General features: G+C 37.9%; 1 protein-coding gene across 4 annotated transcripts in view; it reads left to right on the top strand.

The window, feature by feature from the left end:
- Window positions 1-27,369, top strand: part of ARID4B (AT-rich interaction domain 4B) — a 136,544-nt gene that overhangs the window by 31,139 nt on the left and 78,036 nt on the right. For all 4 annotated transcript variants that reach the window (XR_016508327.1, XM_090263464.1, XM_090263462.1 and 1 more), the window contains exon 3: window positions 27,024-27,134. Coding sequence is in view for 3 of the 4 variants with exons in the window: in XM_090263464.1 (XP_090119590.1) it covers window positions 27,024-27,134 (111 nt within the window). In the remaining variant the exon portion in view is untranslated. The remainder of the gene's footprint in view (window positions 1-27,023; window positions 27,135-27,369) is intronic.

Here is a 27,369-nt window from a genome sequence, read left to right as displayed (position 1 = left end):
TCTTCCCTGGAGTCAGAAGGGCACTTCCCACAGGAGACCCAGGGGTCCCATCCTCCCGATTCCACCAGAAGCCCTCTCAGCAGCCAGACTAAGACTAACGACAGGTGGAGACAGATCCTGCAGTACCTTCAAACAGCAGCTGAACTGCCCCTGGGCCCTGTGCTTATAAAAAGCCTGCCTTTTGGAGCAGTGAGGCCAATCCCGGACACAGCCAAGTCCAAAGGAGACAACCACAAACTGGATCACCTGTAGCTTCAAATAGGCTGCCTACAGCTTACATGGACAGCACCTGACATTGACTTAGACAGCTTCAGACAACATCAGAGACTTATTCAGAGGGAGAACACACCAGGGAAACACTAAACCCTGCTGAGACGAATTCAACTTTGTTCTTTTTCTTTTTTGCATAACTTTTTATCATTTTCATTTTTCTTCAGTTTTTAAATTTTTCTTATTTTTTTTCTTTCAAATATCACTTTTTACTTACTCTCCCCTTTTCTTACTCCATTTTCCCTTCCTTGCTTTTACTTTTTTTTGTTTCCCTTTCTTGTTCTTTTGTGATGATTCCCTGTTTTTATTCCTTACTCTTATTGTTTCTGCTCTCTCCATCCTATCATAATCATTTTTCTTTCCATTGGGCATCTCATTCGTTCTTTTTTTTTCTTGTAATATCCAATTTCTCTTTAAATTGTTACTATTCTTTGCTTTCATCATTGATTATGCTGTTGTTTTTTGCTTGGGTGGCTTTTGTTTTCTGTGTTTTTTTGTTTTCTTCTGTCAGTACCTGTACAACAGCATGCAAGATGATGTGGAGTTTGAGCCTCTTAGCCAGTGAGCCAGAGGGGAGAACCCACCAACAAATGGGTCAACAACATCAAGACCCAAATACAATAGGAGAGCCCACATAAACTGTACAAGGGGCATTTCTAGAGAATCCAGGCAGAAGATCAAAGGGAATGCACTACTGAGTCCCACAGGACTCCTACCACATAAGGCTATCTCCCTGAAGACAGGGAGTCAGAGCAGATCTATGTAATACATAGATAAAAACAAAAACAGCTAAAATGGGGAGACAAAGAAACAATCCTCAAACAAAAGAAAAGGAGGAATCCCCAGAAAAAGAGCTAAATGAAATCAGGACAAGCAATTTATCCAACATAGAGTTCAAAGTAATGATTATAACAATCCTTAAGGGAGACAGTGGGAAATATATCAGCATGAAAAGGATATAGAAACCATGAATAAAAATCAGTTGTAAATGAAGAATGCAATATCTGAAATAAAGAACACACTAGGAGGAATTAAAAACAGGCTAGACGAAGCAGAGGATTGAATCAGTGTTTTGTAAGACAAGGTAGAAGAAAAAGCACTAAATCAGAACAAAAATAAAAAAGTTAAAAAGACCAAGAATGGTTAAATGAAACTTTGGGATAACATGAAATGTAACAATATCCACATCATAGGGATACCAGAAGAAGAAAGTGAACAAGGATACAAAACCTGACTGAAGAAATAATGACAGAAAACTGCCATAACCTGGTGAAACAAAAAATCAAAAAGGTCAGGAAGCACAAAGAGTCCCAATCTAGATGAACCCTAAGAGACCCACACCAAGATACATCATAATGAAAATGGCAAAGTAGAAAGACAAAGAGAGAATCTTAAAGGCAGCAAGAGAGAAATAGTTACCTACAAGGCAACTCCAATAAGACTGTCAGCTGATTTTTCAAAAGAAAGACTCAGGCCAGAAGGAATTGGCATGAAGTATTCAAAAGAATGAAAAGCAAGGATCGACATCCCAGACTGCTCTATCCAGCAAGGCTATCATTTAAAATTGAAGGTGAAATAAAGAGCTTCTCTGATAAAAAAAAAAAGCAGGATAAAGGAGGTTATTAATATAAATCAGCACTGCAAGAGATGTTAAAGGATCTGCTTTAAGAAGAAAAGGTAATATACAGAGAGAGGAACATAGGTGTAAAGGAACAAAATGGCAATGAGAACAAGTTTTTATCAATAATAACCTTGAATGTAAATGGATAAAATGCTCCTATCAAAAGACATAAGGTAGCTGACTGGATAAGAAAACATGACCCACATATATATCCTGTCTACAAGAGATCCACCTCAGAACAACTATATGCCAAAAAATTGGACAACCTGGGTGAAATGCATAAATTTCTGGACTCATACAATCTCCCAAAACTGAATCAGGAAGAAGCAGAACACCTGAGTAGACCAACAACAACTAATGAAATTGACAGTAACCAAAAAACTCGCAGCAGTCAAAAGTCCTGGACCAGACGGCTTCACAGATGAATTTTACCAATCATTCAAAGAAGAACTAACACCTATCTTCAAACTGTTCCAAAAAGTTCAAGAAGAGGGAACACTTCCAAGCTCTTTATACAAGGCCAGTATTATCCTAATTACAGAACCAGGTAAAGACACTACAAAGAAAGAAAACTATAGGTCAGTATCCCTGATGAATATTGGTGCTGAAATCCTCAACAAAATACTTGCAAACTGGATCCAGCAGTACATTAAAAAGGTCATACACCATGATCTAATGGGATTTATTTCAGGGATGCAAGTTGCTACAACATTCACAAATCAATAAATGTGATGTACAGTATCACATAAACAAAATGAATGCTAAAAGTTACATGATTATAATCTTAGATGTAGAAAAAGCACTTGATAAAATCCAGTACCCATTTGTGGTAAAAACTCTAAGCAAGTGGGAATATAGGGATCATACCTCAACATAATAAAGGCCATATATGAAAATAAAGGCCAAAATCATACTCAGTAGGCAAAAACTGTTTCCTCTAAGATCAAGAACATGACAGAGATGTGTGCTTTCCCCATTCTTATTCAATATAGTCCTAGCCACAGCAATCAAACAAAAAGAAATGAAAGCCATCCAAATTGGAAAGGAGGAAGTAAAACTGTCATTATTTACAGATGATATGATATTGTATATTGAAAACCTTACAGGATCCACCAAAAAACTACTAGACCTAATAAATGAATTTAGCAAAGTAGCAGAGAACAAAATGAATACTCAGACGTCAGTGGCGATTCTATACAAAAATAATGAATTATCAGAAAAAGGAAAAACAATCCTATTTTTTATTGCAACCAAAAAAAAAAAAAAAAAAGTGGGGGCAGGGGGGCTACCTAGGAATAAATTTAACCAAGGAGGTAAAAGACTTGTATTCAGAAAGTTATAGGACACTGAAGAAGGAAATTGATGAAGAAACAAATAAGTGTTCATGGGTTGGAAGAATTAACATCATAAAAATGTCCATATTACCCAAGACAATATAGATTCAACACAATTTCTATTTAAATACCAATGGCATATTTCACAGATCTGGAACAATATTCCAAAAATTTATGTGGAACCAAAAATGACCCCAGATAGCCTTGGCAATCTTGAGAAAGAACATAGTTGGAGGGATCACAATATCTGATATCAAAGTAGACTCTAAGGCCGCTGTGATCAAAAGTCTGGTACTAGAATAAGAACAGACATATAGGTTAATGGCACAGAATAGAGAGCCCAGAAATAAATCCACACCTTTATGGTCAATTAATATTTGACAAAGGAGGCAAGAGCATACAATGAAGTAAAAACAGTCTCTTAAATAAATGGTGTTGGGAGAACTGGATTAGTACTTGCAAAACAATAAAACTAGATCACTACCTTACACCATACACTAGAATGACTCAAAATGGATAAAAGACTTAAACATAAGTTGCACTGCCAAAAAAATCGTAGAGGAAAACACTCAGTAAAATTTCTGATATCTTGCATATCAATATTGTTGCTGATAATCTCCGAAGGCATGAAAGCAAAGGATAAAGTTAGAGTGGGACTACATCAAATTAAAAAGCTTCACAGCTAAAGAAACCATGAGCAAAATGAAAGTTACCCACTTTATGGGGAACATATTTGCCAGTGATACATAGGATAAGGGTTTAAACTCCAAATATATTATGAACCCATAGAGCTCAACACCAGGAAGGCAAACAATCCAATTTAAAAATGGGCAAAAAGCCTGAGTAGACATCTCTCCATGGCAAACATACAGATGGCCCACAGACATATGAAAAAAATGCTCAGCATCACTAGCCATCAGAGAGATAGATGTAAATTAAAACCACAGTGAGATATCATCTCGCACCTGCCAAAATGGCTATCATTAATGAATCAACAAGCAAGTGCTGGCCAGGATGTAGAGAAAAGGGAACCCTAGTACACAGTTGGTGGAAATACAGATTGATGCAACCACTTTGAAAAACAGTATGAATTATCCTCACAAAATTTAAAACAGTACTACTTTTAGAACCCTGGCTGGTTTGGCTCAGTGGATTGAGCGTCGGCCTGCGAGCTAAGTGTCGCTGGTTCGATCTTCCAGTCAGGGCACATCAGAGAAGGAAAACTCTGACTCCAAAAAACCTCCGCTGCCTTGCGGCATACCTCTTCAGGGAAAGGCTAAGGGAGTAAACCCCGACAGAAAATCCGGAGCCGGAGTCCCTAAGGCGGTTTGACGTTGTAGTCAACACCGGCAACTCCTGCGGCGCACCTGAAGCCAAGCTGTATTGACTTTGTCTTTCCCTTGGATCCTTCAGCTGCGAAGAGAGGGGGGGTCTGCTGCATGGGCAACAGCAGACCCTCCATATCACCCTGCCCAGGCTCTGTAGCTTCAGCTTCACTGGAGAGGACACTCCAGCGTCATCGCAAGATGTCGATTCAACACGGGAGGAGACAGATACCGTGTCACTCCCGAGTCGGACTGCACAACCATTCTCGGCGGTGCAGATAGACTCTTAAGAAGCTACACCATCGTCTCTCGAGACGGACGGCTGCCGACGACTACCTTTAGACCCAGTGATTATATTTCTGGAAATATATTCAAGGAATCCTGAAACATCGGTTGGAAAGAATATATACACCTTTATGTTTATAGCATTATTTACTATAGCCAAGACTTGGAAACAGCAAAGTGCCTATCATTAGATGAGTGGATTAAAAAACTGGTACATTTATGCAATGGAATATTACACAGCAGTTAAAGAAGAAGGAAACCCTAACCTTTTGTGACAGCATGGATGGAACTGGAGACTATCCTGAAAAGTGAAATGAGCTAGGCCATGAAAGACAAATAACATATGATCTTACTAATAATCAGACTCTAATGAACAAAATAAACAATAGAATCAGAGGCACAGAAACATGGAACAGACTGATAGCTATAAGAGTGGAGGAGGGTAGGAAGGGACTGGTTGAAAGAAGGTGAAGGGATTAGCTAAAGAACGTATATGCATGACCCATGGACATGAACATTGGTTTGGAGATAGACTGTGGGGATGTGGGGGTAGGCGGGGGGAAGAGGTCAAAGGGGAAAATATCAGGATAACTGTAATCACATAAACAATAAAAAAGACTTAAAAATGAAATAATTATAATATAAAAACTAGAAAAACTTAAAAGTCAGAATTTCAAGTTTTATGTATATTGTGGATGAATCTATTTCCCCCAGCCTTAAAGTGGGTTGTGTTATTTGTTTCATTGTAGATATAACTTGGAAAAGTTGGGATTTCCAAGAGCCTTTATTGATACATATAATAAATCAGTAGCATTGGAATTGAATCTTTGAAACTGCAACAGTTCCTAGAATATTGATGATGCAGAGTTTCTGGAGGCACATGGAACTCTTCACAAAAGCAGACAAACTATTGGGGACAATCAGGATGATTGCATAATTATATCAAATGTAATGAAATGCAGGAGCAGTAAACTTATAGGATATATCCATATTATTGAAGTTGAAGTATCTTTTTTAATTTTTCGAATGGTTAAAATACATGACTGGAAAGTTAAAAGAAATATAAAATAACATAGTAAAAACTTTATCCCACCTCTTTCCACTTTTTGAGTTTTCGTCTTTCTGCACAGGTAACCACTGTTGTTCTCTTGTATATCGTTTTGGTGTTACTTATGCATATAGAAAGGAAACACAAATTTGTCTTATTTTAAACTTCATTTTAAAATCGTAATTAGTTCTGCATTTTTTAGTTTTGTCACTTAGAACATCTGGAAGATCTCTATCAGTGCAAGGAGAATGCGCTCATTTGTGGTTTTTTCTTTCTTTTTAAAATTATATTATTGATTACGCTCATAAAGTTGTCCTAGTATTTCCCCTTTGCCCCCTCCATAGAGCACCCCCATTCCCTTAGCAATCTCCCCTCCAGTGTTCATGTCCATGGGTCATGTATGTAAATTCGTTGACTACTCTATTTCCTAAGGGGAACTATTGGGGACTGTAGAAGTTTCTCTTACCAACTCAATCCATGCTGGTTTTTGCAGCCAGAAGTTATGGGGACTTTTCTTCCTGGCACTGGAACCCTGGGCTAGGAGGCCTGGTATTGGGATGGGACTCCTCGCTCCCAAGATATCCCTCCTGAATTTATCTATTTATCTACCTATATATCTTATCTATCTCTGTCTATGTGTTTTGTATTTATGTATTTATTGTTGCTTATTCTATTATAGTTGTCCCAGTTTTATTTCCTTTTGTCCCCTCTACCCAGCCAGCACACCCCTCTTGCCCACAGTCAGTTCCTTCTCCATTGTCCATGCCCATGAGTCATTCATACATGTTCTTTGAGTAATCCGTTATCCTTCCTTCTGCCATTCTACCCGCTCTTCTTCCCCTCCTACAGCTGTCAGTCTGTTCCATGTTTCCACGTTTTTGATTCTATTTTTCTTGTTCATTTTGTTCATTAGATTTCAGTTATAAGTGAGGTTTTATTTGTCTTTCGCTGACTGGCTTATGTCACTTGGCATAATAGTTCCCAGCTCTGTCCACGCTGTCATAAAAGATAGGACTTCTTTCTTTCTGCTGTGTAGTATTCCAAGTGTAAATGTAACCACAGTTTCAATCCCGTCCTCTACTGGTGAGCACTTGGAGTCTTTCCAGCACTTGGCTATTGTAAATAGCACTGCTATGAACATAGGGGTGCATTGGTTCTTTTGAATTGGTGTTTCAAGATTCTTAGCTTATATTCACAGCAATGGAATTGCTGGGTCATATAAGGCAGTTCCATTTTTAGTTTTTTGAGGAAACTCCAATACTGTTTTCCACAGTGGCTGCACCAGTCTGCATTCCCACCAACGGTGTACTAGGGTTCCCATTTCTCCACATCCTCGCCAGCACTTGTTGTTTGTTGATTTGTCAATGATAAATATTCTGACAGGTGCAAGATGGTATCTCATTGTGATTTTAATTTGCATCTCTCTGATGGATAGTGATGTTGAGCATTTTTTCGTATGTCTATGGGTCACCTGTATGTCCTCCATGGAGAAGTGTATGTTCAGGTTGTTTGCTCATTTTTAATTGGATTGTCTTCCTAGTGTTGAGTTGTATGAGTTCATAATATATTTTGGAGTTTAAACCCTTGTCCTGTGTATCATTGACAAATATGTTCTCCCATCATTTTGCTGATGCTTTTTTAGTCATGTGGAAACTTATTTTTATTTTTTAAATGTTTTACAAAGTTAAAAAACAATTATTTATTTAGAGAGAGTGGAATGGAGGGAGAAAGAGAAGGAGAGAAACACAGATGTCAGAGAAATAAGTCAGTCAGTTGCCTCTTGCATGCCCCCACCTGGGGACCTGGCTTGAAACCCAGATATGTGCCCTGACCCAGGCCCTACAATCTGCTGATCACACCAGTCAGGGCTAATTTGATGTGTTCCCATTTGTTTATTTTTTCCTTTATTTCCCTTATCCTAGGAGATATACTGGCATGTCTTAATTTGAATTTCTGTGTTTTCTGCTAGGACTTTTATGGTATCACGACTTATATTTAAGTCCTTTATCCATTTTGAGTTTATCTGGTGTATGGTGTAAGTTGGTGGTCTAGTTTCATTTTCTTTGCATGTATATCAATCCAATTCTCCCAACACCATTTATTGAAGAGCCTGTTTCCCTCTCGAATTTTTATCCTCCACTCAAGGATGTGAGACCAGCCCATTCTGCATCTCTACCTCTCCTACCAGTCTGTATGGATGTGGTTTCTTTATTTCCATAGTTGTCAGACTTCCATTCAACTAAATTTCTGTTGGTCCTGAGTGGTGGTGGTTCTATATTTTAGTTGTAATTTTGTTGTGGTTGTGCAAGGAGGTAAACCATGTTTAACTATGCTGCCATCTTGACCGGAAGTCTCTTTGTGTTTCTTTAAAAACTTGATTGAGGTATAATTTTTTTTAAGTATATCTTATTGGTTATGCTGTTACACTTCTCCCAAATTTTTTACTCTTTGCCTCCCTCCACCTGGTGTTCCCCACACCCATTCCCCCTCTCCCACCCAGTTCATGTCCATGGGTTGTGCATGTAACTTCTCTGGCCTCTCTATTTCCTTTGCTGCTCTCAACATCCCCCTCTCCACTCTGTACCTTTTCCCCCATTCTCCACACCCCGCTCCTTGCTGACAACTCTATATAATCTCCCTGTCTATGATTCTGTTTCTGTTCTATTTGCTTAGTTGTTTTGTTTTGTTTTTTTTTAGATTCAGTTGTTAGGTGTGAGTTTGTTGTCATTTCAGTGTTCATAGTTTTGATATCCTTTTTCTTAAATAAGTCCCTTTATCATAGCATAAAATAAGGGTTCGGTGATGATGAACTCCTTTAGCTTTACCTTGTCTGGTAAGCACTTTATCTGCCCTTCCATTCTAAATGATAGCTTTGCTGGATAGGGTAATTCTGGTTGTAGATCCTTGCTTTTCATCACATTGAATATTTCTTCCCAGCCCCATCTTGCCTGCAAAGTTTCTTTTGAGAAATCTGTTAATAGACTTATGGGAACTCCTTTGCAGGTAACTGTCTGCTTTTCTCTTGCTGCTTTTAAGATTCTTTCTCTGTCTTTAACTTTTGGCATTTAAGTTATGAGGTGTCTTGGTATGGTCCTTTTTGGGCCCAACTTGTTTGGGACCCCCTGTACTTCCTGGGCTTGTATGTCTATTTCATTCGTTAAATTAGAGAAGGTTTGTTTCATTATATTTTCAAATAAATTTTCACCTTTCTTGCTCTTCTTCTTCTCCTTCTGGTGCCCCTGTGATTCAGAATGTTGGTACCTTTAAAGTTGTCCCAGAGATCGATAATACTCTCCTTGTTTTTTTTAATTGTTTCCTCTTTCTGTTCCAGGTGAATGTTAATTTCTTCCTTTTGTTCCAAATTGTTGATTAGAATCTTGGCCCTCTTCGAATTACTGTTGGTTCCCTTTATATTCTTCTCTATTTCACTTTGTACAACTTCACATCTTCCTTTATTTTGTGGCTGTATTCTGTTATTTGTTTGAGTATCCTTATCACCAGTGTTTTGAACTCTGCATCTGATAGGTTGGCTATCTCCTTTTTCCTAAGTTCTTTTTCTGAAGTTTCGATCTGTTCTTTCATTTGGGCCTTACTTCTTTGTCTCCTCAATTTGACAGCCTCCCTAGTTTGCCTCTCTAGTTTGCCTCTATGTTGTAGGTAGAGCTGTCATACCTCTTACGTTCAAGGGGGCGGAGCCTTAGATGTTCATCAGTGCATCAGCGACCTGTTTCACTGCTTTGTGGTGCTGTGTGTTGGGGAGGGGTCAGAGAGGAAACTGCTGCCTGCTAGACAGTTGCCCCTATTCCAGTCTCTTCACCCATTTCTTGTATGTGATTGGCACCCCTCTAGTTGTTGCCCTGGTGATGGCTCCCAGAGTGGGTGGTTCTGCCTACATTCTAGGTCTATGGGGGCCTCTAAAAGGACTCTCCTGAGAGATAGGCAGTTTCTTTCACTGCCTCAACTCCCACTGGTTTTTATAGCTAGAAGCAGTAAGGCTTTATTTTCCCAGCACTGGAACCATGAGCTGTGAGTCCTAGCCTGGGGCTGAGATTGCTCCCCAGGTGTCTCTCCAGGTTTTTACCTGGGGACGGCCCATTCCATTGGCCACCACTGCTGCCTTGCCTTTGCCACACCATCCTCTCTGCCCCGGCTTCCCATCTCTTCCCCTCCTGTCCATCTGGATGAATATTTCTTCTTAATTCCTTGGTTGTCGGACTTCCGTACAGTTCTGGTTGTTCTTTGTTTTGAAGTAGATGTAATCCTTGGCTGGGAGCTTGAGGTATAGTTCTTAACACCAAAATTTCAGCCATTGTTAGGTATAAAAACCAGTGATTTTAAAAAAATGTATAGGCTTGTGCTTTCCTTACCACAGTCTAGTTTTAGAACATTTTTTTCACCCCCAAAAAGTTCCCTCCTGCCCATCTACAGATAATTCTTGCTCACATCTTCAGCCCCAGGCATCCCCAGATCTTTTCATTTGCTTTTGCAGTAATATACTAATCAATCTTATGGATGCAAATTATTTTACCACTCCCCTACTTTTGGATGTTTGGTTTGTTGTCTGCCTTTTGCTTTTGGAGCAGTTCAAACATGTGCTGGAGTAGGATAAATTCCCTAAAGTAGGGTTACTGGTTAAAAGGTATACACATTTTTTATTTTGATACTTATTGCCAATTTTTCTTCATATAGGGTATACAGATTTCCATTCTCCCTAGTAATGTGATTGCATGTTTTTTTTTTCAAAACTTACCAGCCAATATGTACTCGACTACCGAACTTTTGCCAGTCTGATAGTCAAAAACAGTATCTTGGAGGAGTTTTTATTTTCGTTTCCCTTTTGAATGAGTTTGAATATCTTTTTCATGCGTTTAAGAGCCACTTAAATTTCTGTGTCAACTATCTTGCCCTGTAATAATGTCTGTTGTTCTGAATGGTTAGTCTTTTTAAAAATTACTAATTTCCAGGTTGTTCCTTGTATTGGGAAAGTATTAGCTCTTTGTTGGTAATACTTATTACAAATAACTTTTTTAAGGTTTGTCATTCAGATTTGGATTTGATTGTTTTGTGTAGGTATTTTGTCGTTTTTGTAACCATGCAGTTTTTTATGGTTAAATTTATCAATATTTTCCTGATAGTCTGAACTTTGTGTTAATTTGTTATTCAATCCTTTGAGTGCCATGCGTAATTCGAAATTTGGATCAACATGAGAAAAAATTATAACCTGAGGTGCAAAAAAAGAGAACAAAACATAAAATACGAATTATTCCATTGTTATTTACATTTATAGCCATCAAAAAAAGAGTCGCTGGGAGCAATGCTGGCATTTTTGGGAAAAATTGTCAGCGTCGCTCAAAGCGACGTTGGCACTCAAAGGGTTAAAGTGAGGCATGTATGGAATTTTCTTCCAAGGTCATAATTCATTATCACTTTGAATTACATTAGAGATTTAGCAAGATCTACTGACTTGTATCTTTGATGAATACCTTTGAACATAAGCTATCTCACACCTGTACAAGTATATCTGTTGGATAAATTTAGGTGTATGTTCGTTCAAGATGCTAGATTGTTAAATGCCTCCAATACTTGAAAAACTTTGGTTGAAAATTGAACCCTTTTCTGTAAATAAGGATCTTCTTTTCTTTATGTATTGATTTCAAGGGAACAGAATTGTATTTTAGAAAGTATTAGAGAATTTGCATTATCTCTTAAAATAAATTACATATTCTATTTCTCCCTCTTGACATCTGCCCTAGAGCTACACTTGTACAAGTACTTAAGAAGCATGTATGGATATGTTTATTGCAACCTTGTTTGTTATAATGAAAAACAAGAGATAATTTAATATCATTACTAGTGGAGAAGCTAAACAAACCGTGGTAAATTTCTACAATGGTTACACCACAGAAATAATTGGAGAGTCGGTGTTTACTGATTGGAAAGATCGCCCAAACTTTTTTTGAGTAAATGGGAAAAGTTGAAAGACAATGTATTTTACAAATTATGTAAAAATATTCACAGAAATATTACATATGGATACTTATACATATAAATGGAAGAGTCTGGGAAAAAATCTGGAAGGACATATGCCAAAGTAATAACAGTGATTACCAGTAGGGAGGGACTGGGATATGGTATGGTAATTTAGGATTTACTTTAATGTTTCATTATTTGTACAAGAATAATATTTTCATAGAGTGCATAACAAAGCCATTTTTAAACATAATGTTGGCCTTAAAAGTATGTTGTTTTGCACATAGATCCCTGTAAATGCAAAAAAAGGAGCCTGGAAGGGTACCCTAAACAGGTGACAGTAGTTATGTTGATGAGCAATGTGAGAAGTAAAGATAAAGGGAGACATTTACTTTTGGTATATTTGAATTTTTATAAAGCAAATGAAAATATGTATTAATCTGTGTCATTTAAAAAAGACTAAATTTGGGGGGACCAAGAATTCATATGAGAATATGATCACATTTTATCAGGCTCATATAACAATTCTTAATGAAAATAGTAGCTTCTAGTTGGAATCACTAGGTGGATAAACAAAGGTATAGTTTACTAATTTCCTCATAATTAGGCCTTAATTTCCTTGATATGATACATGTTTATCACTTTAGGACAAATATATGAATAAAATAACTAAACCCTTTCTCACATACCATCATGAATGCTAGTAGTTTTTAATACATGCAGGATGGTAAACATAGAGCTATTCTTCCCTTGTATCCTCATCTGGAGTTTTCTCACCTTCTCCCTTGCTTCTGCTGCCTCTCTGATCAGTCTGGATCTCTCTCTAGTGTAGTTTTCTTAATTTACTGGTCCAGAATCCAGATCTGTTCTTATGAAATGGGAATCAATAATGAAAGGAAAAAAGAGGAAATTCTTCTTTATGCCTTTATTCAGATAGTCACTAAATATAAAGATGTTTCCAGTTAGTCCTCTCTCTATCACTACCTTATATCTCATTTTAGATTATGGCAAGAGAATCCTAACTGGTTTTTCTGATTCTGTCTTATATTCTTGGGATCCATTTTCCATAGTGATTTAAGACTTCAAATAGTGTCATTTCTCTGCATAAAACTTTGTAATGATTTTCCTGTTGCTATCAGGCCATGCTTCTCCTTTGGCTATCAAAATACTTCTTGATGTGGTCATTAATAATTGTATCTTTTTTATTGCCTCCTTTCCCCTTGCATTATAGTTCTCCAGATGCTGTATTTCTAATTTCAGGTCATTATACATCTTCATCCCTTTTCCCACACTACCAATCTGAGGAAACTGGGTTCAAACTTCCAGATTAATCTCCCAGTAGAGTCAAGCAGGACACACTTAATTCCCCTAGCCATGAATTGTTACACGATATCTGAAGTGTTGCCAATAGGAAAGTTTGTTAGAGACTCCACTCCAAGGACTGTATTGGAAGGTAATCACATAGGCACCCCTTACTTGGCCCACACCCAGATTTCCAACTCTGAGAATGAAAGCAGGTGTTCAGCACGAGATGTATTGCTTGTACATACAGTTTAGGCAGAGTGAACCACTCTTATCAGTTAATTGCAGGAACCCACCCAAATCCATGTCCCTGTAAGTTCCTGATGCCATCCAGCAGCCTTACAAGTAGGCCAAAAATAGCAGTGAGGCCTGCTGTATTAAAATCCTTTCTGCAGAGAAGCAGTAGCTTTACATTTTCTTAGTTTTTACTTTTTGCATGGATTTTATATTAGTTTCTGATTTCTTTGCTAGAATTTTCTTTCACCACTTTTCTGTACTATTTAAAATAATCTGCTTTTATTGCCTGAATTCCGTGTGTATGATAAATATTTTTTTCATTATCACCATCCTGATATCTTTCAAGTCCTGTGCCTTTCACTGTGGGTCTGGAAACCAAATAGAGATTCTGTTAGTTGATGAGTATATCTGTTACAAGTTCCCAGTGAGGACCTAGAGAGATAACCTCTAGGTCATGGGTTCTCAAACTGGGGGTGGGTCAGAGTTCCCTGGAAAGCTTGCTGACACATGGACTGCTGATTTTCTCCCCCAGCATTTTGTCTAACTCAGGATGTCTGGAGTGGAGCCTGAGAATTTGCATTTCTGAGAAGTTTTTAGGTGATGCTAATGCTGTTGGTCCTGGGAGCACACTATGAGCACCTCTTTTCTAGTTTATAATATAATGTGCAAACTGTGTGAACAAGAATACTGTAATCTGCAAGCCTTACCTGTATTGGCACACCTACCTAACACAGCATGCTGGAAGTATATGAATAGTTGAAGGCCACTTTCAGCCCCTGTGTGGTGTTCAGCTGCCACTTTTCCTTCAGGATATGTATGTGTGTTCACAAGACACAATTTAAGAAATTTTATTAGAACAGCTTACTTTCCTACCTATTTTTAAGATAAATAAATAAAAGATTTCTTTCCGTGTGTGTGTGTGCTCAATGAATCTTCCCCACACCACTTGGAATTTATCATTACACCTGGGTAATCACAGTCCAGTGGACTCACGGTTCAGCATTTTCTTGGGGAAAATGGATTATCAAGTAGGATTTATTGGTTTTTCTTTGCAGCTAAGAATGCTTATGGAAGGAGATGACACTAAAATATTTTTCATGATCTAAGTGTGGTCAGGGAAGCCCAAGGAGGCAGAGTTAGCTGGTGGTGAGGTGAGCATGGTCCTCTCAGTAGGAGGCAGGCCAGGTTTGATAATGAAATTCTGTAAATATTCTGATACACTTCGAGTCCTGAGGTTGATAAGAAACCTTTTAACTTGTTTGGTATAATATTTTTAAATGTCCAGGTCTGATGAGCAATTTGATGTAAGCTATCCTATTAGAATACCTCAAAATTGAGTCTTTGATTCTCAGCACTCATTAAAAGAAGGCAAGATGGAGTAGCCTGGAAGGCCTGGCATGTATCCCTGGATGTTGTTTGACCCTTCCTCCCTGCCTTCACGAGTGGTGCCTTGTGTTCCTTTACTTAAATAATTACAGTGGGAAAAGGGAAATACTCAATTCTTCAGATGTCGGGGAGAACTGTTGGATATTGGCTTTGATAATAACAGCAATTTCTGGGGACTCAGAAGACTACCAAAGGGATCTAGCAGTAAGACTAGGTGCACACGGAGAGTCAGGAGATAAAAGTTTGGGCTGAAGTGTGTTTCTCTACACCTATCCTGAAGTCATGTCTTTTAGTGCTAAGTGAATAGATAGCCCCAGCAACTCACAGAATCTCCAGTTAGTGTGATGCACTATGTTAGGAGTTTCCGAGTAATAGCCATTTGGTGTCACCATAAAACCTTGAAAGATACTGGGATGGTGGTCGGGGGGAAAAACAACTGAAAACAACACCAAAAAGGGGAAAACCTGAAATATGCATACAGGAAAAGAAGGCATTAGAAAGGCTCCCTTACTCTCTTTAATGTCACTGTTTCTCTTTCCTTATAAGGACTGAATTCAGAACTCATGCATTTGACCTTTCAATAAAAGCTGCCTCCCAACATAAGGTGGTTTGAAATACAAATAATTTTACCTTAAGAGAAATCTCATTTAGCAGGGGTCTAACTCCTTTTTTTTTAAAGTATATTTTATTGATTATGTTGTTACAGTAGTTCCAATTTTTTTCCCCTTTTGCTCCCCTCCGCCCAGTAAGTACCCCCTTCCCTCGAGCAACCCCACCCCCCTTAGTACATGTCCATGGGTCATGCATATAAGTTCTTTGGCTTCACCCTTTCCTATATTATTCTTAACTTCCCCCTGTCTATTTTGTACCAACCAATTATGCTTCTTAATCCCTGCACCATATCCCCATTTTCCCCCTCCCCCCTCCTAGCTGATAACCCTCCAAATGATCCCCATACCTATGATTCTGTTCCTATTCTGGTTTGCTTAGCTGGATTTTGTTTTTATTTTTAAATTCAGTTGTTGATAGTTATGAGTTTATTGTCATTAGGGGTCTAACTTCTTTGGTTCAGTAAATCTTGCCTGAATTCTTCCTATATGTAGATGCAATTTTAGGACTGGGACATCCAAAGATGAATTAGGCTCTATTTCTGCCTTCAGTTGCTCAATCTAGGAAAGAAAACAGATACAAATCATTAACATTTAGTGTGAAATGTTCACTTTTTCATAGTATCTGTATACATTTGGGACAAGCAAAGCCAGTATATAGTAAGGTAATGAGTGTTGTAGCATTGGTTACCAAAGGGGTTAATATGTTAGCACTCTGAAATTAGAATGAGTTCTGTGATTTAGAATGTTTCTAATATTCTTTGTTGGTCATTGCTTTTGGTCAGTAGACAAGTAATAGATTTTCAGGTTCTCAAAGATTACTTGATGGCTTCTTTCGAGGTCATGTTTTTGAGGATATGAAACAAATAAATATTTGGTTGGTGGGCCACAGAGCCATCAAGTGGGAAGAAATAGCCATAGCTTCACTAGTAATATAATGTGTCCAATGCAGGCTGCTCAGGACTCAGAGCTCAGTGAGAGGCCCAGTTATCTGGCAATACATACGGTGGAGTCAGAGTCTTGTCGGCCAGAGTGATTAGTAGCACAAAGCTGGTTCTTGCTTATGGGAGTACCAGCTGAGCAAATTGTGGAACAGGACTTACTGTTAGGTTTCTGACCTGTTGCTCTGTGGTTTCCCAGTTGCTTAAAAGAAAAGGAGAAAATGTTAGGTTGAACCATGTAAAATAGCCAATATTTGTCCCTTTTTGATCTATAAAGATAGCAGTTTCATATGATTTAGTCTAACATTTGTTGAGTGCTTATCCAGGACCTGTCAGTCTCCTAAAGACTCTAAATATATCACCTAATTTAATTAAAAACTTGTAAGCACCTACAAGCTGAATTGCCAGTCTGTGGAGAGGAAATCAAAGATCAGTGTGCTGTGGTAATAGTTAGCAAGTATGTGAATAGCAATCTCTGGTTCCAAAGCCAGAGAATTTGCAAATTTGCCAGCGTCTTAGTGTGTACACTGAGCAGTTCAAGTAGACAAGAATCACTCTGAAATCGTGTAACAGATAGAAGTGGCTTGCATCAGGAGAGTTAGTGAACCAAAACCCAAACCCCGGAGTTCACAGGATTTCCCTCCTCATTATTCTCTTGGCTTCCATTCACTGCCTTCTACCTGTCTTTACTTCTGTCTCCTTGTCATCCTCTGGAGTCCCCAACCCCAAGGCCACCTACCAGGCCACACAACAGGAGATGAGCTGCAGGTGAGCCAGCAAAGCTTCGTGTGTATTTACAGCCACTCCTTGTCACTTGCATTACCGCCTGAGCTCCACCTCCTGTCAGATCAGCGGTGGCCTTAGATTCTCACAGGAGTGCGAACCCTATTGTGAACTGCGAATGTGAGGGATCTAGGGTAGGTGCTCCTTATGAGAATCTAATGCCTGATGGTCTGAGGTGGAGCCTCAGGAGCCGCTGCAAATGCAGATTGTCATTAGCAGAGAGGTGTGTGACTACACAGAGACCATAATAAACCAGTTGCTCACAGACTCATATGAAAACCCTGTCAGTGAGTGGCAGGTGACCATTAGGCTGCATCTGGCAGCAAGTGAGTTGATGCACTTCAGTTGTACAGCTGCACCTGGCGGCAGGCTATAAAGCCATCCTCCTCCCCCTGCCTGTGGAAAAATTCTCTTCAACAAAACCGATCCCTGGTGCCAAAAAGGGTGGGGACTGCTGCTCCATTTCATTCATCCGCTTTTCTCCTTCCCTACCCCATCCTCCCTCTTCTGCAGTCGTGAAGAAATAGGTTCACAAAGGTTAGAGCAGCACAGGTAAGGCTGTGTAACAATTACCACTCACTTTATATTGTAGAACCACGATTAGGATATGGAAGACCGTTCAGGCTTTATTTAAAGTGAGGAATAAAAATTTAAAAGTAAGAGTAATTGGTCAAATTAGCCATCATCTATCCAGTTAGTTATTTTGCTAGGGAAAATATCTGGAATACTATTCTAATAGTCATCTTGAGAAGAAAGACACTTGTGCAAATCTGATTTTTTTTCCTTAGTGTTCTACTATTATTTTTATTGATAGTAAAACAAAATACTGTTATTTTCAAGTCATCTAAAAAGTTTGGTTGATGGGGAGTGTTAAGGATGACTAATATTTTTTTTTTGGTAATCAAGCAAACTCTTAAAAAATATTCTCTAGATGCATCCATAAGTGACTTATCCTGTGACATTTCAAAATGTTATACTTAATGCCTGTTAATTCTTGCCAGTAGATATCAGTAACATTCCCAGATAGATGTAAACCCACAACAGTATCAGTTTATGGCTTCTCTTTGTAATTATGGTTTTTGAACTGGCTTCACCACTAGGCTTCTCTAATTTCCAGATCTTAAAGTTTAAATATTATAAATAAGCATAGTGTGTACAGAGATTGATAATACCTTAAAGCAGATTCATTTGCATTTGAATACAGTTTTGACTTAACTAATAAGATAATAAAATTAACCTTTTCTGAGGGCAAAATAAATTGGCTACCTTTGTCTTATATGAGAAAGGTGCCTTTGCTTTTTAAGCACCTAAGACAACGTCTTAAATACAGTAGGAACTTAATAAATGTGCTCCCAATGTATTTCTCTTACTTCTTTGCTGATGATGAGCATTCTAGTTGGAATGTCTATTTTGAGTCATTTAAACTTGTAGAAAAATGCAGATACCCTCTGTTAATATCTATCAGTATGCATGCATCTCTCTGGTTAACAGATATGGATCTAAATCCCATAGAGTAACTTAAATTTTAGGAGGAACATTAGGAAATGTAGGTGACAGACATCGGCTGGTTGCAAAACATTGACTGGTTGCCTCTTGCACACCCTCAGTTGGAAACCTTCCAGTTCATGGGCTGACCCTCAATGTGGCTGGTGTGGCTCAACCTCTCTCTCTCTCTTGCTCTTTCTCATTTTGAGAGAGAGGGGAAGGGAAGGAGAGAAACATCAATGTGTGGTGGTCTGCAACCCAGCGTGTTCCCTGACCAGGAATCGAACCGGCAACCCTTTGGTTCGTAGGTTGGCATTTAATCCACTGAGCCACACCAGCCAGGGCTGATTTTCTTTTTTAATATACCAGAACTTTTACAATCCAGTTTTTAAAAAAAAAGGAGTTACTCAGAAAGACAGGTAAAGAACACAAACCAACAGTTCATAGAAAAAGATATGCAGGTGGCTAATAAATATGTAATACTTTGAAAATAATTTATTTTCAAATAACTTCAAATTTATAATGCAGACAATTCATATAATCTATTATTGTCTTTAAATTTTTTGAGAGAAAGCTGCAGAAATGATCTTCTGTCCTCCCTTAATACTCTGCTATATAATTCCCAGCAAAAAGAACTGTTCTTCCTACCCCTGCATTCAACCCTCTAAATGATAAATCAGCATTGATGCAACACTGCCGTCCTCTCCACAGACCCTTTCAGATTTCACCAACTCTCCTACTAATGTCTCCTTTTTTCACTCGCTGGTGCCCACTCTATCCAGGAATTCCTGTCGCATTTGATTGTCATGTCTCTGCAGACTACTTCAATCTAAAACTGTTTCCCAGTGTTCCCATATTTCATGTCCTTCAGAGTTTTAAGGAATACAGACATTCTGTAGCATGACTTCAACCTGGATCTGTGTGGTGTTTCTCAGAAAGGATGCTCTTTGTTCTCATTGTATCACATCAGCCCACCACTGGTAATTGAGTGGTGTTCCAGGATTGTGCCAGCATCCTTTCTTCATCAAACCTCCACTCATTAGTTTAGCATCTGTTGACAGCTCTGCTACACTTTTTACCTTTTTGCTATAAGGAAGAGCTTTCTCTTTTCTGCATTTATTTATTTATTCAGCATTTCTTCATTTGTGTATCAATATGGACTCATAGATGCCAGTTTCATTGAATGGGTGGTAATTTGATATTAATTTTTTAAACTGAGGTATAATTTACTTACAATGGGATATACACATCTTAAGTAAATCAGTTTTGACATACGTATACTTTCCTAACCAGACAATAGGACAACCAACATTTATTTTAATGCTTAAAGTTTCCCTCACTTGGTCATGAGGAGTCCCTTCAGGGTGGCTCCAGGTCCCTTTGAAATGCCACCCTCATTCATTGAGCATTTCCTTACTTTCTGGCACAAAGTGTTTTAGATTCTTCTTGTAATTTTCCTAACTTTGAAATCAGCCATTTCTCCAAGGACACCTGTTTTGTTTAAATGTAGGGTGGGATTTAGAAATCAAGAAAGCCATTGCTGTGCTTTCTGTTACTAGGCTTGTTACAGAAACAGGGGAGTCCAAAAACAAACCCCAGAGTTTGCAGCTGGGAGATAGGGAGCAGGAAGCAGCTTTCAGGATGCCCTTGCATGCCTGGAGCTAGTGGCTGGAAACATTGTTGCAAAGATCCGCTTTACTTCCAAGGCTCAGGAAGATGGGAGGGATCTGGGACTGTGGGCTGGTAGGGAAGAAGCAGACAGAGCCTACCTAGGGTTCTGTGAATGGTCAGGACTGTTTGCAACACCCACTGCGTGAGAGGACGCAGGGGGAGGGAGGAGGCAGGGAGGAGGAGAGAAGCAGCTGCGGACATTTTTTGGGGCTGGCTCTGGCTCTAGGAGGCTCTCTCTCTCAGGCTCTCTCTGGCCCTCACGCCCTCACTCTCTGGCTCTTGTGGGCTCCCTCCATGTGGCTTGGAGAAGGGGTCTCCAGGCGGCTTTAAGAAGAGGTTCTTGCCAGGCTGCTTGGAGAAGGAGAGGAGATCCATGCGGTTTGCAGGAAGAAGGCAGTTTACAAGGAGGCTGAGAATCCAGGCGTTCCTGCATTGAGAGCTGGAGGGCACCACAGCACAGAAAGGACCTCCCCAATCAGAAGAGTGATTGGCAGCTACTGCTAAAGCTGAACTGTGCCTAGGAAGTAGGGAAACAGTGTTTCTGACTTTCCTAAGACTGGCCAGGTCTGGGAGGGGGAGGCAGGACTTTGTGTAAATAAACAATTCTTTTTCTTTTCCCCAAACTCTGGTATTCAGAGTTATGATTCTGGCGGCGGGCAATCGGGCCCCTAACTAAACAGCCCGTGGGTTCTGTTTCAGTCGGAACAGCCCGGGGGTTCTGTTACAGGCTCTCAGATGATCTGAGCCCTTATTTGGTGGAGAGTTAGGAAAATATATCGATATGTATATATGCACACATACACAGAGATGTTCAAATATGTATGTGTGCATACACATCTGTTAATACTTGTTCAGTTTTCTGTGCATATGTATATATATTATACAACCATGCATTCATGTCTCTAACTTTAGTCCAATACCTTAGGCTTCTTTATAGCCTTTCCCCTTCCTTTTATTTGTTTTTTAAAGATTTTACTTATTTATTTTTAGAGAGAGAGGAAGGGAGGGAGAAAGAGAGGGAGAGAAACATTCAAGTGTGGTTGCCTCTTGTGCGCCTCCACCCAGGGACCCAGCCCGCAACCCAGGCACGTGCTCCAACTGGGAATCAAACTGGCGACCCTTTGGTTCGCAGGTTGGCGGCGCTCAATCCACTGAACCACACCAGCCAGGGCTCTCTTTATTTCTTTTCAATTTCTTTGGCAGTGAGAAACATGGCCCCACTATCCTCAGTGTATTTACTTATTTGGTCAGTGTGACAAATCTCCGAATTATGTTGCACATTTCCTCTGTCCCTACTCAGCTCCTACTATGTCCTCAGCCACAGGGACTGCCTGTGTTTCCATGTGGCTCCCTCACAACGCCCAGTGCCTTGTGTACTAATATTCTGTGCCGTTACCTCCTGTGCCTCTTCGGCCCTTGCCCTGCGTTACCTCGTACCTACTACCCCCATGAAAGGAACAGAGGAAATTCAGATTGCAGGTTTATTGCGTCAATGTACCCATTTTTATGTGTCCTTAAAAATAGTGCATTTAAGTTTTAAGCTTAGTTTTTAAATGATACACCACATCCATTGGTATATAGTGTATTTTCCATTTATTCATCTGTTGTAATGATCTCCATTATTGGTTTTAATGCTTCTTTGAGATTCCCATATACAGAAAGGTCATTTTTATAGATTTACTTGTGTGTTTAAGTACATTTATTTACTGGAGGTTTTAGCATCAAATTGAGTACTCTTGTTTTCTGATTCTTTTGGGTGCATTGGCACTGCCTCGTAACCAGTTTGAATGCTAACTCTTTTTAAGAAACTGTCTCAATAAAATGTCAACTAGCACGTTTTGTTTTTTAAAAAATAGATCTTGAATAACTGAATATTTCCTAGTCAGTGTCAACATTAGTCAGCCATTCGGAGAACTGATTCAGCTCTTCTCTCTCTACAACATGTTGTGTGTTGGTTACTGGGCCCAGGGCACAATGGAGATGACTGTTGATTTGTTTGTGCACTTACATGTCTCCCTGGCATTCTGGCTTCTTGAAGGATCAGTGTTCACCAATGGCGAATTTAAAATCGCTTATGCTTTTTAGTGTTCCCGTAGAATTCAATGGTTTTTAGGTGCCCGTGAGCACATTTGGTAGTTGACTAGAAAAATTAATTGTTTAAGCAACGCTAATGACTGCGAGGTAGCTGTTGCCTTGACAACTAGAAAACTGTTCTGTTTGCTAAACAAAGGGATGGTAATTTAGTAGTTTAATTTCCTTTTGGCATGGAGGTGCTACATAAAACATTTTATTTTAGCCTCTGAAATGGTCCATATTATTGACCGAAATCAGAGAAGCAGAGCAAAAAGAGAAGGTAAGAGGTTTTTTAATTGTTTTTGGTTATATACGTGTATACCTACCAGGGTGGGTGTTCGTAAAAGGGCTGCTCTTAGTTAGTTGGCTCACAAGTCTTTGGACCAAAGTATAGTAGCCTCAGAATAGTTGTACACGTATAGCCTTGGTTATCTTTCCGCCCCACTAAAAGGTTGTGGTATATTTCCTCATGTAGCAACCCCCACCCCCACCCCCCAGCACTTAACCTCTCTTGCTATAGAATGCAACATGATTTTTTCTGAACTGAATAAAAGGGATAATATTTAAATACTCCTTTATATGTACACACAATTATACTGGCATCTTCTATTTATATGGGATCTTTGTGTGTGTGTGTAGGGGAGTTAAACAGTTTTTTAACTCACAATTTCCCCCCAGATTATTAAGTAATAATAACACATTTTTTTTTTTGACACCGTATGCTGGACCCTACCCTTTTCATGTAATATGTCAGTCTTCATCCCTGTGAGATCACTATTACTATATCCTGAGGCACAGAGGTCCTACCTAGCCCAAGGTCACCTAGCTACTAGGTGGTAAATTTGAACCTAAAAATCTAATTCAAGAGCCTGTGTTCTTAACTATTGTATTTTACTGATCTTCATTAATATAGTCATTCCAAGTACATTGGAGAATACAGAAAAGAATTAATAAGAAAATTCAAAATAAACCATAATCCCAGTTGTTACAGATTATACTTTTTGTTGTTCTAATAAAATAATATAATATCTGGGGTTTCCTTTAAAATAATTAGGGGTTTTTTGTTTGTTTTTAACGGATAGGGGTTTGGATGAAACAAAAATGTCTGAGTTAATTATCATAGGAACCAGATTTATGAGTATATAGGAGATTTATTAATATAGTTTATTTCTTTTGTAAATGTTTGAAATGTTCCTTAAACTACATTTTAAAAAGCAAAGGATACATGCCAGTTGCAAAAACCAAAAAGGAACCTTTTCAAATTTATTACTATTTTTCAGTAGTTTATTTTTTATTGTATTTTTTCCATTACCATTCACCCCCTTAATTCCTTCTTCCACCTCCACCCACCTCCCTCCTACCCCAAAGGAACCTTTAAAAAAAAAAAAGGAAGATTTTGAATAAAATATTTTCATACATATGCCTCTTTATTCCCTTTCCCATAGGTTAATCCCTTTTTACCTGTTGTTTCTTTCTTTATGATTTTTTTTCTATATGTATAATATATACACATACCTTTGATGATTTCTGCATGTCTGGAAGTAAGAAAAAGTATAACATTTTAAAGACACATACATATTACCAAATACCTTGTGGTATTTTCTCCTTAGATTTAGTACTGAAAAATATATTCTGAGGAGTATTGACATTGTTGAAAAAGCGAGGAAAGTGGTTTAACTTTTAACTTGCACTTAGGATAAGCAGTTATTTAAAATGAGGTTTTGCTTGCCTTTTGCACTTTGAAAAGAAAAAATGACAGGGTGTTGAATCTGAATTTACATTGGTTTGATTGTCCACATTGAGTATTTTATAATATTAATAATAATTGTAAACAACTGTATACTTCAGGTGTCATAACTAGTTGTTCCTAATATTGACCCCATTTTCCTTATGTGGAAAGGGAAGTTTAGAGGGGTTCAGTAGTCTTCAAAAACTTACCAAGTTATTGTGAGGAAAGAGCTGGGATTAGGACCCCATGCTTTGAAAGCCTGTGCTATTAGTCAGCTTTATATTATCCCATGGTAGACTATGATGGAGAGATAATTATGCTCTGCTAAAACCTACGTACACAATCTGACTGAGCATGTAGATTATGAGTTTTGTTTGTTTGTTTTTGTAGAAACTCATTCATATTTTGGTTAACATAGTTTTACTTCTAGATGATTGCATGTCTCACAATGTCCCATTCTGACCATCTTTGTAACCACAATGCTTTGATAAAGGCTTGTTGAACAAATGCATGCAGAACAACTGATAGAGAAAATTTTGGAACAAAGAAGTAACTTACCTAATGTGCAAAAAAATAATAGAGGCAAAAGTAAGATCAGAACATAGATCTTTGCTTTTCCTATGCTTTTTTTAACAAAGTAGCACTGCTCTAGCAATATATTTATTATACATTCAGGTTCTTCCTATACTTCAGTTTCCCTTTACAAGTTGTTTCTAATAGACATATTCTGTATATGCCTTGCTAATTCCTTTTCATGTGTTCTAACTTGAAGGAACAAAACTATTACCCTTCAAAATACTAATTTACCCCCACAATATTTGAGGTAATTACTACTATTTTCTGTCAACATGGATTTTCATTTTTATAAGGATGTGGGATGGACTTAGTTTGGAGGGGAAAAATCCTCTCTCTCAAATTCCAGTTGAGTAAATCTGCTCAAATAAACATACTTACAGTTTTCTGTAGTTGGAATGTTGCCAATGTTTAATATGAATATTAATGAAAAGAATACATAAATGGGTTTCTGTGTACTAGTAGTCTGAATATATTACTATTTTGTTCCTCTTTTTGTTAAAAAATATTCTCCATAATAAAAATACCTGAAAAGCTTATTTATTTGTTCTTGAGTAGGCACAAATGTACAACTTTTAGTTGATTTCTGGTTCTCATCTACATTTCACAATTTCTGGTTCCTCATTAGTTTTCACTTACTTTAACTGTCTTTGTCTGTGAAAATAAAATTTTACTGGTTATTTATATGCAAAGTGTGTTAATGGAAATGGATGCAAGTTGTGGACACTAATGAGCCCATATAATGAAGATTGTCTCACCATTTGGGCTTTTCATGGCTTTTTAATTTTTCTTAAAACTTCTGGGTCAAGTACTGTGAGTCACTTTCATATTTTTAGTTAAATAAAACCACTAGCTTATCTGGAATATAACGAGATTTTCACCAAGAAAAATGATATTTTAGGAGGGCTGAGGCAGGTAGGTAAAGTAGAAATGAATTTATTGTTAAGTGCAAGAGCGTTGCAAAGTTACAATTTTAGTTTATGATATCAAATTTAAAAAGCAGTAATGCAGAAATGTAGAAGAATATCTTCATGAGAATACACTTCTGTAGGGCATAAGTGGATTGAAATACAGGCATTTTCCTAAGTAGATTTAAAAAATCATATACCTGATACGTTTTGGGTTTCTTTATTGTTTTCTTTATTCTTACTGGCTGGGTTGCTATTAAGGAGGTCGTCCTGATATTTTTAGTTGTAGCACCCTTATCTTGGTTTATGTAATACTTCCCCACCTTTAAATAGGTTATTAAAATTATTTGGTATAATTATGGGCACTTTTGTTATATGGCATTAGAATATCTTTATTTATTTATTTATTTATTTATTTTTGAGCTGTGAGACACAACTATTAGGGGTGAATTTCTTTTAAGATCCAAATGAAATCTGTTTTTTGTTATTTGTCGTTGTATGACAGTATTTTCTGCCTTACATTTTAAGGAATTTCTTCAGGATGGTAATAGATGTTACTGGGGGGGAGAATGGTTCTTTGGACAAATAGGTTGGGACGTGATGAGGCAGATGGGAATTCATTCAGTAAACCAATTTTCCTAAACTCTCCCTGCTTTCCTTTTTTGGTGAAGCTACTTGGGATATTAGTATTCCTCATAAAACACTGTGGTAAAAGCTACTTACATAATTTTCCTTGGGCTATGGAACTGATTAATATAAGCAGCACTCCTTAGAAATGTAGACCCTATGCAGGAATATATCCAACTGTAAAAAGTCAGAGCAGCTAGATTAGACTATTAAAAACTAAATCACAAGTGGGGAAACTTAAAATGTTATTTAATGTAGAAGGATAAATAAACAGTAAACCCATGCCCCGAAGCATTTGAGACATTTTGTCTTATTTTTATTTGATACTTCTCAAATTGGATTTTGTAGTTTGAATACGTGTAATTCCCCCTGACCCTTTTATGCCGTTCTATCTAAGGATTCTCTAGATAGGAATATAACAAAACTATTCTGAATTTGGGTGCCTGTAAATATATAGCCTATTAAAATTTTCTCAGAATTTATGCTTTAAGAATCTGCCTTCTCGTGGTTATATAGTAAATACATATTTGGATGGTGGATGGAGGAGGGGTGGAAGGAATGATATACACTGTGATTGAGCTAATTCATATTATGGACCATGTGTATTTTATAGAGAGAAAAATATGCCTTTATCTTTCATATGATGTACATTTAGCATATTTAAATAAGACTTTATGATACATACTTCACTTATTTTTAAGTTAGAGTATTTTATAGATTGTTCTTGTTAACAAATACATTCAACTCTTACAGTTTCTATGGCTATAACAGGATTAGGTCTGCCATTCTGAGATGCAATTGTGGGAAAGAATTGGAGAGATTAAATCTAATTTCTTTGCACTTTTAGGCCCTTGATGAGCCTCCTTATTTGACAGTGGGCACTGATGTGAGTGCTAAATACAGAGGAGCCTTCTGTGAAGCCAAGATCAAAACAGCGAAAAGACTTGTCAAAGTCAAGGTACAGTATATGTAGATTTTATAAGCCATGTGTTCAGTGTTTGATATTTAAACTTCAGTTTGGTGAGTATATTTAATAATATTTTTCTGCAGGGTGAATGTAGTTTCTAGGAGTAATAGTTGTAAAAATACCTGAAAAAAAGCATTGTGATTTTTCAGTATTCCAGTTGGAATGGAATTAGATCAGTACAATTGATATTTTGAATGCCACTTTATTTTAGATTTGCTGTTGTTTG

The sequence above is a fragment of the Furipterus horrens genome, unplaced genomic scaffold (assembly GCF_987537825.1).
Source record: "Furipterus horrens unplaced genomic scaffold, mFurHor1.1.pri manual_scaffold_15, whole genome shotgun sequence".
Classification (NCBI taxonomy): Eukaryota; Metazoa; Chordata; class Mammalia; order Chiroptera; family Furipteridae; genus Furipterus; species Furipterus horrens.
Note: the sequence above shows the minus strand (reverse complement) of the source record. Positions and strands in the feature narration are given on the sequence as shown.